General features: G+C 32.6%; 2 protein-coding genes across 2 annotated transcripts; one reads left to right on the forward strand and one right to left on the reverse strand.

Moving 5' to 3' along the window:
• Positions 1–434: 434 nt before the first annotated feature.
• LOC119830356 (venom serine carboxypeptidase-like) lies at positions 435–4,937 on the reverse strand. The gene is made up of 8 exons (XM_038353343.1): positions 4,853–4,937; positions 4,012–4,331; positions 3,482–3,600; positions 2,857–3,021; positions 2,467–2,634; positions 1,577–1,836; positions 944–1,078; positions 435–558 (listed from the first exon to the last, which is right to left on the reverse strand). The coding sequence occupies exons 1-8, from the start codon at positions 4,891–4,893 to the stop codon at positions 435–437; spliced, it is 1,332 nt and encodes a 443-aa protein (XP_038209271.1). The 5' UTR covers positions 4,894–4,937.
• Positions 4,938–7,033: 2,096 nt separating this feature from the next.
• Positions 7,034–13,183, forward strand: LOC119830341 (venom serine carboxypeptidase-like). Its single transcript, XM_038353318.1, has 9 exons — positions 7,034–7,225; positions 9,281–9,536; positions 10,057–10,231; positions 10,488–10,600; positions 10,877–11,044; positions 11,132–11,299; positions 11,437–11,696; positions 12,391–12,519; positions 12,875–13,183. Exons 1-9 carry the CDS (start codon positions 7,191–7,193, stop codon positions 13,068–13,070), a joined length of 1,500 nt encoding a protein of 499 aa, XP_038209246.1. The 5' UTR covers positions 7,034–7,190; the 3' UTR covers positions 13,071–13,183.
• The last annotated feature ends 1,751 nt before the right edge of the window (positions 13,184–14,934 follow it).

Genomic DNA, 14,934 nt, shown 5'->3' on the forward strand with positions numbered 1-14,934 from the left:
AAAGATTTACAAACATCTACACATTCTTACAAACATTCTCGTTTGAAATATTGTATAGGAAGTAGAAAAGTAGGATTTTTATTTATTTATTTATTTATTACCACTTTATTGTACAATACACATACAGTTAACAAAAACCAACAAACAATATCTACTGTAAAATCTGGCGGCCTTATCTCTTTGAAGCGATTTCTTCCAGGCAACCTTTGGATACAGGAAATATAAATTTTGAAAAGGATATATTATATAATTTAGATAGGATTTAGTTTGTCTTGAGTAACGCATGCTGTAATAAACGCTTCCATCTTTTGTAAGATATAAACAAAAACTAGTCCTGTTCTGGTGATATATGAATTTGTTTTTATCGTTTTGACTGATCAAATAGATTGATCTTATTTGGTGTGTGACATAAATAAAACGCTGTTAATTTAATATTATTTATATTCTTCTATGAATCTATCAATAATGAACTTGGCGACATCAGGCTGTTCTTCGGGCACCATGTGACCAGCTCTCCTTATCAATACCTCTGCGAAATTGCCTCCGCTTTTCTTGTATCTTGAAAATAATACCAATAGATCATTAATTATTTATAATTCTTGTATATAAAACTGAAATATGTTATGATATAAATATGTATGTCTGCATGTATTTTTTTAAGTGACAACATTTTTTCCTTTGGTATTGCCAGTTACATTGGAAAATACTGCAATATTTTTTTTGCGAGCCAAATTGGTTTATTTCTTAAGGAAGTAACTTAATATTCACCACGTAAATATTTTATTAGAGTGCAAGATTTAGTAATGCTTGTCTATTATACAGTTTTTAGCTATTTACATAAAAACATCTTTCCTATGCAATTCAGTTAAAATTTTCTATTGAGTTAATCAATAAAAAATATGATTATCGAATTATCTTTGACATGAGATCAAATAATACTTACGCCACGATTGTACCGTCTGTTGCGTTCCGCAGCCGGCGGCGCGAGGCTTTTATATATTCAGGACGACGAGACCAGTTCAATTTGGAGTACAAATTCCTTGATAAACCGTACGGCAGGATAACATCCAATTGACCACTGGAGAAAATGGTTATTGATTTCATTACTTATATTAATTGTTATGGTTTTAGAGCATGTACTTAACATATTAGCTGCCCAAATTATAAGTCTTCATTCTAATATGTAGGTAAATAGGTTTTTCATCGGAGTTGTTAGTGGGTGAACGAAAATAAAAAGTCTTGTAAAGTTAGAATACTGAATATAAGATAAATTTCGAAATGCGTATTCAAAATCTTGTTCGTCTTAGAATCAATACAAAGCTATATTTATATAAATGAATCCCTGTTTCCCTTGGTCACGCCATCACCCGTGAATGGTTGGACTGATTTAAAAAATTCTGTCATAATTACAAAGTTGCAATTACACTGAGTGACATAGGCTATACCAAGGATGAAACCGGGACAAACAGCTAGTTGTTTATATATTTCATAATTTTTTCAAATAACAAAACTGTCACGATATTCTGTAAGTATTAGTACATAAGATAATACTATATTAGTTTTACACAGATTTTACCTATAGCACATAACTCCATAATGTTCTAACAGCTCTTCAACAAACGGCTTCGTAGTATTCATCATGTCCGGCTGCATCTTCTGGTACACCAGTTGATTATTCAGGTGGTACGAAGCGTTTCCCACATGTATCGCCTCTCTTACATCAGCTCGATTGACAAACGCTTCGAACGCTGGTGCCCCGCCCCCTTGGTCCATGTTGAAGTTATAGAAACTCACGCCACTGTGTTTTTTAATGTACTCTAGAGTTTTATTGAAACCCTATAAATGATTAATAAAAATGAAGTATAATAGAATGTTATGTTCGCAGTAAATTTGGTATTATAATCCTAATCCACTAATATTATAAACGCCAAAGTTTGTAAGGATGAGTGTTTGTTGCTCTTTCACGCAAAACTACTGAACCGATTGCAATGAAATTTGGTACGTAGATAGCTGGAATAACATTAAGGCAACTTTTTATCCCGATATTCCTACGGGATACGGACTTACGCGGTTGAAACCTTAATAGCTATTAAAGCCTTAATCGTTTGTATTGTTTTGTTTAAACCGATAGTTGCTGATTAATTGTGCAGAAAAAAGGACACAAATTCTAAAATGGGACCAAATGGGAACAATGTCCTATCAAATACAAAAAGAAGTTTGACGATTGGAACAGCATATATCGAAGAATAAAAGAACAAAAAGAAAAAGATACCCGTTGAATTGAGACCCTCCTTCGTTTTCGGGACGTCGGTTGAAAACAAACTGAATAAATTATTTTTTAGTTTGTTTTTCCCGTATGAAACTTATACAATTTCATAACTTGAAACAAAAGGTTTCATTTTATAACTTTGTAATCCATTGTTTCCTGTAAATAATGTGAATCGTAACATATAAAAAATCACTTACCAAAGCTGCATCAAGCATTCGCTCCTCTTGGATAGCCTGAACTGTATCTTGTTCAATGATTTTCAAAACCTCCACCTGTGTATCGTCTAACAGTCCAAGTATTCTAGAAAATTCGCTATAATGCATCATACTAAGCGGGTCTATTAATCCGTTTCCGATGGCAATGCCCTATAAAACAAGATTTATGTATACAGCAATTAAATGATAAAACTTTAAAATATTCAAACTAATGACATTTCATTTCAATTTATGTTACTACAAATATTGGAAGGAATAACTACGTGAGACTGAAAATAAATAAAAAAACACCTCTTTTGCAACATACACTAGCTTCTATTAAACTGCCCTTTTAGTGCTAAATATATAAGAGCAAGGTATACATTTACTTACTCGTAAGTTAATAGGATGTTTATCTTTTCGGCGGTGGATTTGAATAGCTAAAGCAGGGACGTATTTCCCGGCGTATGATTCTCCCGCTATGAATAACGGTGCTTCCTTCAACTCGGGGAATAATTCCAAAAATTGTACTAGAAATTCATGCATCTGTTCCCCCACCTATTAGATCATATAAAAATTAAAATTTTTAAAATGTTTTGTTAAAATCTATGTATTAAATATAACAATCGTTCAATCTGCCGTCAAGATTCCGCAAAAATCAAAATTGTTGCAAAATGAAGAGTGAGCAAAATGAAGAGTTTAAAGGGTGATATTAATTTTCATCACTATTTGCCACATATGTAATTCAGCACTATAATATTGCATAAATTAATTATTATAAGCCTTCATAGGGCATACTTTCAGAAACAAAAGGTATACGTCAAAGAGAAAACAAAAGCCATAATAATAATAGCCTAAATCTTGTCTTTCTCTTATAGCTTATAATAAAATAAAATTAATAAGATTTTTACAGACCTCAGAAAGATTTCAACTTAATTGGTATAAAACACCAAATATATTTACTTCAGCTAATGGAATATAATACAACTTATCGCATAACAATTATGTGAATCCTTACATCATCTTCGTTATCCGTATATCCACGATCGTTCTGTGTAAAACTGTACCCAGCACCCACAGGTTGATCCAGAAACAGCAGGGAATAATCCGAAGCCCAAGTTATTGGTCTCTGAATTACTGAAATAATTTGCATGAATGTCTGGGATATATGTATAGGTATAGATTTGTTTCTCTTTAACGGGAAAACTGCAGAAAAGATTTTGAAGATATTTGGTAGTAATGTTGTTAACTATATAGTAGAATAAGACATAAGCTACTTATGGACGTTGGAAACAGTAGATTCAAAAACAATGTGGAATCAAAGTATTGAGATTACATTTTTTTTAAGAAGCAAGTAAGAAGTTTCAAATTTCAATGTTCAAAAAATTATATGTGCGCTGCGTTTGCTTTCTTTGAATTACATACCAAAGGCCAAATTTGAATTACCATTAAAAATCCATATACAATCATTAAAAAGCCGCATTATACAGTCTAATAAAAGTTAAGTAACATCTATAAAAACCGATTAAGTGTAAAATTTAACATTACCTTTATCACCCTCCACTTCAAATGGTCCCATAATATCGAACAAGCCTTTCAGAGATGAATAACCTGGTCCGCCTTGCAGCCAGATAATCAAGGGGGTGGTACTCATCTGTGGCTTAGGAAAGAACCAAAAGAACAGATTGCTATCGTATTCATCGTTCACAGTTATGAAGCCAGCGTAACTCGTTATATTCATGAATTTAGAGGAATCTACCTCCGCTAAGTTTTGAGCAATATTAACGCTGCCATTTCTAATATATGGTGTAAGACGTAAACAATCTGTGTATACGTTTTCTGATGTGATTGAGATGCGAAACGTTATGCTGAAACATAGAATTTTGTAGTAATCACTTACAATGGCACACCCAAATAGCTTCTATTGTTGACAAAGCATTTGTTAAAATAATGTTAAAAGTAGGGACACACATAAAGAGAAAACTGGAGAATTTTATAACTAGGGTATTGGTATAAAAACTTCTTTAGATTTAATTGATGTCATTGTTAGCTTAAAAGCCTATAGTGAATGTAATTAAAACCTGTAGTACAATTTTGGATATCATTGGGACGAATATAATTGAAACTGTAATAAGGCTAGATATTACTACGGATTCGAAGGATCACCATAACGTAATAACAAGCATCATTATAAACATTCGATTAGTCATTAGAACCGCGTGAATGTAACAAATATTTGTGTAAAATTATTGAATAACTTAATTAGAAATAGAATTTGTCAAACGAGTCTTTAGATGCTGATACGGGAGAACTGTGGCAAACGTAGGTACCATTTAATTACAATAATGATTATAGTAATTAACATAAAATAGGCAATGTGATTACAAACCAGAATAATATAAGAACACTGAACAACGGGACTACCTTCATAATGGCGTGAAATCAACTGATTCATTCCAGTATTTCCGATCGAAAGTAAACTCATAATGAACTGTGAAGATAATTCTGTTATTCACTGAACAGTTTTAATCAATCATAATATCGAACATATTGAGCGAAAGTCACTACTTATTGGTGACGTTTAGTGAATTAAATAAAGAGCCCACTCGTGCATGGCATGAAATATTAATCATTTGTTATGATCCTGAATAAATATATATAGAGGTGGTTAATACAAATATTATAATTTAATTGTTAAATTTCATTTTCTTGTAACACGAATAATGTAACTTAATGTGCTAGTTGTGTAACTAATAATGACTCATAGAATTAAACCCAAATTACTTGCGACACACATTGGTATTACAAATTAATTTTCTTTATTTGACTTGACGGGCGTTGGACGTAGAACGTCGGATCTTAATTAAACACGTACGTTATGAACAACAATTAAAAAGGAACACGTTTGCAAGGCGTTTTTGAATAACAAAATGATTCTGTTTTTTTTAATACTTAGTATTTGGTTTATTTTTAGAATTTATTTTATTTATTAACTTGTTGCGCTTCGTGGTTTTATCCTTCCTGCATGATGATATATAGACAATCAGCACATTTTTTTTTTCAATTCAAACCAGTAGGTCTTGAGATTAGCGAATTCAATTAAGCGAACTCTCCATCAGCTGAATGTTATTATAAATTTCCTGTAGTAATCGAAATAGAAATATAAATTCTTGTTTTACCTTTTACTATTTGATTGACATCGTAAGTACTTCGGTAGGTACCTAGTAATGCGTATTTCTAGTTACCCGTGTAGTGTACCGAACTGCATACAAATGTTTATGTTTATATACATTACATAATACCACAGATAACATAATACTATACTATTAATAATTAATACTTACACAAATAATCAGACGTAGGTAATAAGAGGTTCTTTGATCTACCCGTTTTGTATTTATTCTGCTGGTCTGTTTTAGTATCTAGTATTCATACCACAATTTCGGGGTCAGATATAATGCTATATCATATTAAATTAAAGTGATAAATATCTAAAATTCTTAAGAAATATAATTATGATTATATCATTTAAATCTTACAATATGTACAATAAAGCATTTAGCAATTCTTATTGCTCGTATAATTAAATAAAAAAACACAACATCCTTGAAACTGATTTATATTCAATACAGAACCTCGGACCCTTTTCACAGCCTATCTGAGATATCTCAAAAGGCGCACCGATAACTCGGAACGTTAATTTAAATGTAAAACACACGGTCAGAAAAAACCGACGACCGTGGGAAATATTATCTAGGAGCTTTTGTACGGTCGCTTCATTATGCCGGGCGAGATGTGTATCACGTAGCAAATGTAGCGCATATCGATGTTTGTTTTACTATCAACATCCTAAATATAGAGCAAATCACATTAAAAGCGTGCAAGAATCTATCGTAAGCGCGAATGTCGGGAGCCGGGAGCGTGGGAGCGCGTTCATGCTAAACAGGTCATTGGTACCCTATACCTGTTCGCGCATCACATACAGCGTGTTTTGCTTTTAGCTCATTAGCTGAACGAAATTTGGTTCTTAGTCTTCAATTGATGTTTGTTATATTTTGAGGGGTCATTTTTATATATTTTATTCAGTCTCGAGACGTTTCATATCGACGAGGGATTGTAACATTTTTTATGACTTTAAAGGTGTAGTTGTCAGGTGTTTATTTTAGCAAGAAAACCTATTTAAAAATCTATATATCTAAATCTATTTGACCTATCCAATGATAAATCATTTCATGACATTTTTTTGTATTCCGGTTACAAGCAACAAAGTCAAATAAAATGTTATCTATATCTTATACAATATTTTGAATCAAATATTGGTCTATCACCATATGAAATGTTGCAACCGTAGAAAGTTTTATCATTAAATGTATGTATAGATTATTTGATCAATTACAATAAAAAATACCTACTATCTACACATATAAACTATTTTTTTTTACTCTCCATGTTCATAAAGCATAATCACAAATAATAAAATAATCGTAAAAATAATATCCATCAATAAATATCGAAGCACCCTGTATAAATGATCGAGATAAATCCAAGTTCAAGGCGCAAGTACAAACGAGAAACGGCGGGGTATACAAGATTCCTGTCGCTAGTACTACGGCCCATTCCGCGGTGGGCCAGGGACACTAGACCACGGACCCATCAGTGTGAACCGACCACGAGTGCAGAGTCACAGATTACTAAATAGTTTCAGAGTGCTCAATCGAAAGTTCGAAATGTTTACCATGTTCAAATGGCTCATCTTTCTCACGTAAGTATGATAGTTGTGGTTACCATAGCGATAGGGTTAAGGCATTTGGCGCGAAATATTTGACAAATTTGAATTTAAAAATGCTAGTTGACTTTGAAAATCATTTTGGTAGACGCGGAATCTTTCTATTTATTTGTGAAAGTTTCGTATCGTATGTAATTTTATGCAAAATATAACTATGATAGTACGAAGTCATGATTTTTAATGTGTTATTATATTTTAATTAACAGAAATAACCAAATAGTAAACCATAATAATTAAGAAATATTTCGACATAAATAAATTGAAAATAATCTGTCCCTATAACAAAAACAAATACATTTGTTTGCATTTTCTACGAATGCTTTAAATAATATAACAGAAAAATATTACAACGCAGTTAATAGAGAAAAGTCATAAATATTAAGCATGATTTACGATTAAATTCTTCACATTTCACAAGTTAACATTTCTTACTACTAAAACGATTAGAATTGTATTTCAAAAGTTTATTTATCACTTAAATGATTGCTCATGAAACCTTTTAGTGGATATGCCATTCAAATTAAATACATAACATGATTTTAACAACTTTCTTGGTCTTTTTTCAAAACTTAAAAAATACATTACATTCATATTACGTTTTATTTTTCAGTTAAGGACACTATGTAATTATGATATGCTCTAGCTGTTAGTGTTTATAGAGGTACAGTCAGTATCTAAAAAAGAAAGACAAAAAATATTTTCGTTTGTCATTGCAAAATAAACTATAAACTATAAACATTGTAATTAAAAATAATAAAATTCCAAACATTTCCATTATCGGAGTATTTGTTTTTAAGCAAAACATTAACCGGTACATCAAGTTTGAGACCGTGGGAATATCGTGGTATGGCGCCATCGAGAGCCTATCTTCATTCTAGGACAAAGCCTTTCGATCCTAGACGTTTCGTCATATTAGGAAGTCTATGTTATTAACCTTATTCTAGCAATTCATATGCTTTATAAAGTTTAGATTATGTTATATTTACTACAAAATACATTAATTTATGATAAGTATGCTTAATATATTAAAAATAAATCATCATCATCATCAGCCCATATATGTTCCCACTGCTGGGACACAGGCCTCCTATGAGGGTTCAGGCCATAATCCACCACGCTGGCCAAGTGCGGGTTGGCAGATGTCACATGCCGTCGAACTTCTAATTCTTGGACATGCCGGTTTCCTCACGATGTTTTCCTTCACCTTTAAAGCAGTGGTGATGTTATCTACATGCGCAGATAAATTGAAAAATCAATTTATTTCCTGCGCGCTCGCCCGGTCTCGAACCCCGACTTATCGATTTTGAAGTCCGAGGTCCTCACCACTGAGCCACCACTGCTTTTTAAAATAAAAATAAATATGCTTACATTATTGTCTTCAATTAATAGGACTTGCAATAACCTATCAACCAATATGCTTTTTAATTTAATGGGCGAAAAATTATTTTGTGAAAATCAATATTTCTTACAAAACTTCTTCGAATTTTGCATTCAATAATAAAATAGACGTCGGGTCGTACCAGTATTTACCACGCCAAATTTCACGTGTATTTTGCTCATACAAGCTTAAGTAACAGACTTTTGTGTTTATAATGTGAAAAGCAAAACTACTGCAGTAAAACAACGTATTTGCCTCGGATGATAGACCTATTGTTTTATAGTCTCAGGCATTCTTACAATATGTTAGTCTTTAAAACAAAAGGATAAGATTGAGAACAACAACTCAAACAACATCTATTATATAAAATTCTCGTGTCACAGTTTTCGTTGCCATACTCCTCCGAAACGGCTTGACCGATTTTGATGAAATGTTTTGTGCATATCGGGTAGGTCTGAGAATCGGCCAACATAAGAGCAAGGCAGAACAACGTTTGTCGGGTGCAGCTAGTATTGTATAAAATAAATCATATTCAGATGATTATCACAAAATATTTAAGAAGAAAGAATTACACCTAACATTTTTACCGTCCTTACTACAAACATGAGGTTCAAAACTTAAATGAAATTAATAAATTTATGTATATATTACAGATACACGCATACAATAATATGTATAGATCCCTATTCGTTACCTGAATTGCCTCCGGGGGAGGCGCCAGAGCCGATAGTGACTTTCATGGAGGAAACATATCGATCTGGTAGGGGCAAAACAACTCATGACGCGGGAGAGCCCCTCCTCTTAACACCAATGATTGATGCAAATAATCTGGAAGAGGCACGAAATGCCGCTCGGGTAGACGGTGAATACATTTTACCTGATATGGAGAGCTACGCTGGATATCTAACTGTAAGTAATGTGTGATGTGATCTTACTGATTTGCCTAATGATTAGATAATATTTTTATTGTATTTCGTTTTCTATTTTTATAAGGCAAATTTCTTAATAAATCAATTAGTAAGTAAGTAATAATAGTATAAAAATTACTCCGTTTATGTATTAACACTGATAATAAACAATTTACTAATACGCGAAAGTTTGTGACTATAGATTGACGGATGTTTGTTACTCTTTCACGTAAATAGTACTGAATGGATTTCAATGAAAGTTTACAACATTCATTACACATCAAAACAATACATGAATTTTATAAATACTTGCTATTGCCCGTGAGTTAGTTTGTGGGTGAAACCGCGGGCCATAGCTAGTGTATAACATAATTGTATGCATCTTTTTATGATAGTTGCAATCTCCTCGATCTGAAGAAACTCCATTGTTTTTATGTTTTAAAACACAGGTACTTATTTTATAATTAACTTCTCTCGAATCTAAAACCTTTCTACATAATATGTTTTATATTTTGTTTTAGGTAAATAAGGAATATAACGCAAATTTATTTTTCTGGTACTTCCCAGTAATGGGTCAGCCAGTTGAAGAGATGCCTTGGCTAATATGGCTCCAAGGGGGACCCGGTGCATCTTCATTGTATGGATTGTTCACGGAGATCGGACCATTTTCTGTCACTGATGATTTTCGTTTAGAAGGTACTTAATTCCCACAATAAATTACGGAACATAATATTAAATTTTTCATGCTACCTAGATCCCGAGTCGCATGTTTATGCTAAAATTATCATGAAATCTTTTCTTTCTTCTTTGTTTCTATTTATTTGTAAATATTGTGTATGTGCCATTATAGACATCTTTTCTTTCTTTCTTCCTTCAAAAATATTTTCTTTTGTTGTACGTTTTTTGGTGTATCGTATCTGTATAGAAAAATTTAACAAATTTTATTTTACAGAAATAAAGTACTCCTGGGGCAAAAACCATTCCCTGCTGTTTATCGATAATCCAGTCGGTACTGGTTTCAGTTTTACTGATGACGATCGAGGCTACGCTACGAATCAAACTACGGTAAATAAATCTTATCCTGAATATATCTTTATACGCACTTGAGTAAAATTATTTTTGTATGTATATTGTATTGTGTTTTAGTTTAAATTGGTAGGTGGGAATAGATGGTAAATTATTGTGTGGTAAGGGTGTCCTGACAGAATAATATTCGTTGGCCGGGTCAATTGATACCTAAACGATATACTACAAAACAAAATCTGGTTACTGTTGGTTGTCTGGTTAATGTTCATGAACTTTGAGACGTTGCACAAATAAAAGACTCTTTATACTTTGCAGATTGGTGAAAATCTATACACAGCTCTTCAACAGTTTTTAACGTTATTCCCAGAGCTTCGCAAAGCTCCTCTCACAATAACCGGGGAATCATATGCCGGTAAACACATTCCTTCCCTTGCAATCCAAATTTTATGGCATAGACAGGAGGATCCACCAATTAATGTACAGGTACATACTTTTATTTATAGAATTATGATTAATATACTATATTATTTGTTCTTGTTTTCTAAAGTCTCTTATATTCGTTATTTTCAGGGCCTCGCAATAGGTAATGGCTTCATCGACCCTCTCACCCTTCAAAGATACAGTCATTTCGTGAGAGAAACGGGTCTCGTCGATGACAAAGTCGCAAACTTTATGAACCAAATCGAAACAGCCGTAACACAATTCATAAACAACGGCGAAATGTTGAAGGCCTATGCGGTAAGTGTATATACAGGTTGTATTTATTAAAAAGATATCTCAACCGATTTGTTCGGCTGTAGATAATATAGTCCTGTTACAATAACCCTGTGCAAAGCAAAAAGGGATTTTTTTTACTATCCAATAATTTTTTTCAGTACTACAACTACTTACTGCAGCTCTTCCTCTCGGAATCGAAACTCAATAACCTATACAATTATCTTGAAGACTCAATCAGTTTAGATGGCTCCTACCTGGAGTATATAGAAAGAGATGACGTCAGACGTGCGTTACATGTTGGCAACACCAACTTCACTTCGATAGATGTGGTGTATAGAAAACTGGTGCCAGATTTCATGGGTAGTGCGAAACCTTGGCTAGAGGAATTACTTGAAAACTACAGGGTCATGCTCTACAAGTAAGACAATTAATATTATGACGTTATGTTAACAATGTATTAATTCAGAAAGCAAATTAATTAATATAGCTGCAGAATCAATAGCTCTCTGGCATCAGTCTATTATTTAAAATGAAAAGTTTTATAAGTTTCATGTGATTTAAAAATAACGTACTACTACACGATTTTAAGCCTTCTCTTCTCTGTATAGACCGGAAGATGATATTAATACACAAAAATATCGTGATTTATGTCAGACTAGTGGTCCTTCCAGGAAATTACGGAAGAAAATTTAACGATTTATTTAATATAAAGGAGAAGTTATTGCAGCTCACTGCAATACTTCGGGTGCGCCAGAACGATGAAAAAATATTAATTAAAAATAAACAATTTAACTATTTTCACATATTTACTCATCTAATTAGAGTTGAGTAGTAGTCATTATATTCGAGTAGTCACGAAAATCACCATTATGCCGTCACAAAGGAGTAATTTTGTTTTACACTTCAATTTTTTAAAGTATTTGATAAAATGTGAACGTTAGGTACTATATTACCCACGCTTTTATTAAGGATAAAAGATTGCCTGGACTGCCTCTTAGGTATCATCATCATGCGACAGGTCTGGCGTTGCCACGGTACGGTAAAAATCGCAATGCAAAAATTCAGTTAAACAAAAAATCAAAATAACATTAACTTTTCTTATTTATTTCCAGCGGCCACTTAGACATCATTGTGGCTTACCATCCATCAGTTAACACCTACGATTCGTTAACATTCAGTGGTACTTCCGAGTTTCGTGTTACGCACCGACGACCTTGGTTCCACGACGGACAACTAGCTGGGTAATTCAAAATTACATATTATAAAAAAGTATAAGTATGAATTAATTATTTAATAAAAAATTCATCAGAATAGCCCTATGTTTTTAACTCAGTATGTGTTGTTATAATATTGCTAAATTTTTACGGTATAAGCAAGGTTATATAAGATAGTATTCCGTAGTAAGTCTTTCTACAATCTATATCGGTGAAAATATACAAGAGCCGAGAACTTAAATTTGACCTTCTCATTAGATAGAATATATACATTCATATTTTATTTTGTAGGTATTATATTTTTTATTTTAAATTAAATCGGAGTTCAAGAAAATTCATCCTCAATGTATTTTTGAGGGCATATTTTTTTTTTAATCCACAGATACTATAAAATTGCGGGAAATCTCACGGAAGTGATGATTCGTGGAGCTGGCCATATGGTGCCGGCTGATAAGCCAGCGGCTGCTCTCGGTCTTATATCAGCATTTGCTCGTGGTATTTCACTATATGAAGACACAGGCTCGTTGGTGGATGTAGAAAAAAACTCATCGAGAATTCGTCAACTTCCACTTAACTAATGCAATCATTAATAAATAATTTATTTTAAGTTGCCGTGATTCTGAAAATAATTAAACACATTCCTATTACATAGATTTGATGTAGGATTATGTAAATAAATAATTATTTTTAATTATATTTATCAATTAAAGAATAAACTAATGTATAAAGACTTGTGCATTGCTTATAATTGTCCCGTATTTCCTAGTTTAAATTTTAAAACTAGCTGTGACCCGCGGTTGAAACCGCGTAAGTCCGTATCCCGTAGGAATACCGGTATAAAAAGTGCCTATGTGTTATTTCATAACAGCCGCACATATACATATGCATCCATCCTCACAAACTTTTGCATTAATAGTATTATTATTGGCCAATAGATGTCAGGAAGAGTCATAATAAATTGAGGCTACTCAAACGCCTCCTATTATTAAAAAAAAACACGAATATGACATTTTCTAAAAAAGATTCCTAGCTAGATCGATTTATCGCCCCCGAAACCCCCTATATACTAAATTTCATGAAAATCGTTGGAGCCGATTCCGAGATTCCAATTATATATATATATATATACAAGAATTGCTCGTTTAAAGATATAAGATAAATATGCTATATTTAGCATATTAGACACGAATTCTATTCACAATGAGATACACTCTTATTCATAACAGTAAAAAAATTAAATGGATGATTTCTTTTTAAAAAATATTACAAAAAAAATTGTGACGCCTATGCTTGATATCCGCAATGTGTCCCTTCAGTCAGCTGCCAATGCTTCTTTTTGTTTGGCCGATGTAGGATCTCTCCTATTGGCAGAAACACTGTGATTGTGGTCTCCCACAATCACAGTCTAACTGCCAATACTGCGAACATCCGGAAAAATACTCTACATACCAACTGCGGAGAAATAGGTGGAGGTAGTTCACAAACAACAATTTTTGTATGACCTTCAAGGCATGTAACATCTGTCTCCTTGTAACCGCGCTTGCTGTAAAGTGTTCGAAACGTCGGATCAATAATATAATGAATAAATCGCGTTTAAAATCCATTAAAAGTTTTTAATTTCAAAACGTATAATACTCGCGTAAAATCAAACACAAGAAAATTCTTTTTTGACCTTTTTGTGCTCTCCATAGTAAAAACGATTTTATGACTTGTGAAACATAATTTATAACTAGAATACTGAATGATTCTAGTTTCATCAAAGATACCTTGTAAATCAGTCAATTAGTACAATATTCTAATTAGACATTTAAAATACAAATTCCAAAATGTTGGATTGTCCAAAATGTCATGACGTTTATTTAATGTGCTTGCAAGCACTTCAACCCTGTCGTATTATTTTTGTTGTGATTAAAGCACAACATTGTCTTAAGCAAAATTCTAGGATCAGTATAAAATTTGTCTTAAAAAGGCAGTCAAATGCAAGTCGGACTCGCTGCAGTAAGGGTTAGTTTCGTATAAATAATTTATGGAGCTGCTGCAAAAAAAATGTGGTCACTTTGCATCTGTTATATTTTATATTTTTAACCGTGACTAGTATTTAATTTTTAGTTTTATAGCATTGAAATGCTTTATAAATGTACTGACTAGTATGTTATCTGTGACCGCGTTAACCGTTGCTTACTTTCAAAGTTTTGTTATTTCTTGCTACAGCGTCAATAGAAATGAATTATCCCTGAAAACAACCAACCAACTGTCTTTAATATAATGGTATACAGTCAGGTAACAGGCACACGTACAGACAGATAGCCAGACAACAAAGTCTTCGTAACAGAGTCACACGTTACTCATTGTTACTAGTATTTTATTATATTTATTATATTTGTCGATGTGTTAGGAATTCTCAAGTTATTGTTGCGTAATAAAAGTATCATACATTTTATT

This window comes from Zerene cesonia, chromosome 1 (assembly GCF_012273895.1).
Source record: "Zerene cesonia ecotype Mississippi chromosome 1, Zerene_cesonia_1.1, whole genome shotgun sequence".
In the NCBI taxonomy this organism is placed as follows: domain Eukaryota; kingdom Metazoa; phylum Arthropoda; class Insecta; order Lepidoptera; family Pieridae; genus Zerene; species Zerene cesonia.

Bases quoted from the DNA above. Each gene is read 5' to 3' on its own strand.
- LOC119830341 (XM_038353318.1), top strand. From the start codon at position 7,191: ATGTTTACCATGTTCAAATGGCTCATCTTTCTCAC. The intron at 10,232-10,487 runs GTACTTAATTCC...TTTATTTTACAG, and splicing joins TGATGATTTTCGTTTAGAAG to AAATAAAGTACTCCTGGGGC. The intron at 12,520-12,874 runs GTAATTCAAAAT...TTTAATCCACAG, and splicing joins CACGACGGACAACTAGCTGG to ATACTATAAAATTGCGGGAA.
- LOC119830356 (XM_038353343.1), bottom strand. From the start codon at position 4,893: ATGAAGGTAGTCCCGTTGTTCAGTGTTCTTATATTATTCTG. The intron at 1,079-1,576 runs GTAAAATCTGTG...CATTTTCTCCAG, and splicing joins TATGGAGTTATGTGCTATAG to TGGTCAATTGGATGTTATCC. The intron at 559-943 runs GTAAGTATTATT...ATTATTTTCAAG, and splicing joins ACAGACGGTACAATCGTGGC to ATACAAGAAAAGCGGAGGCA.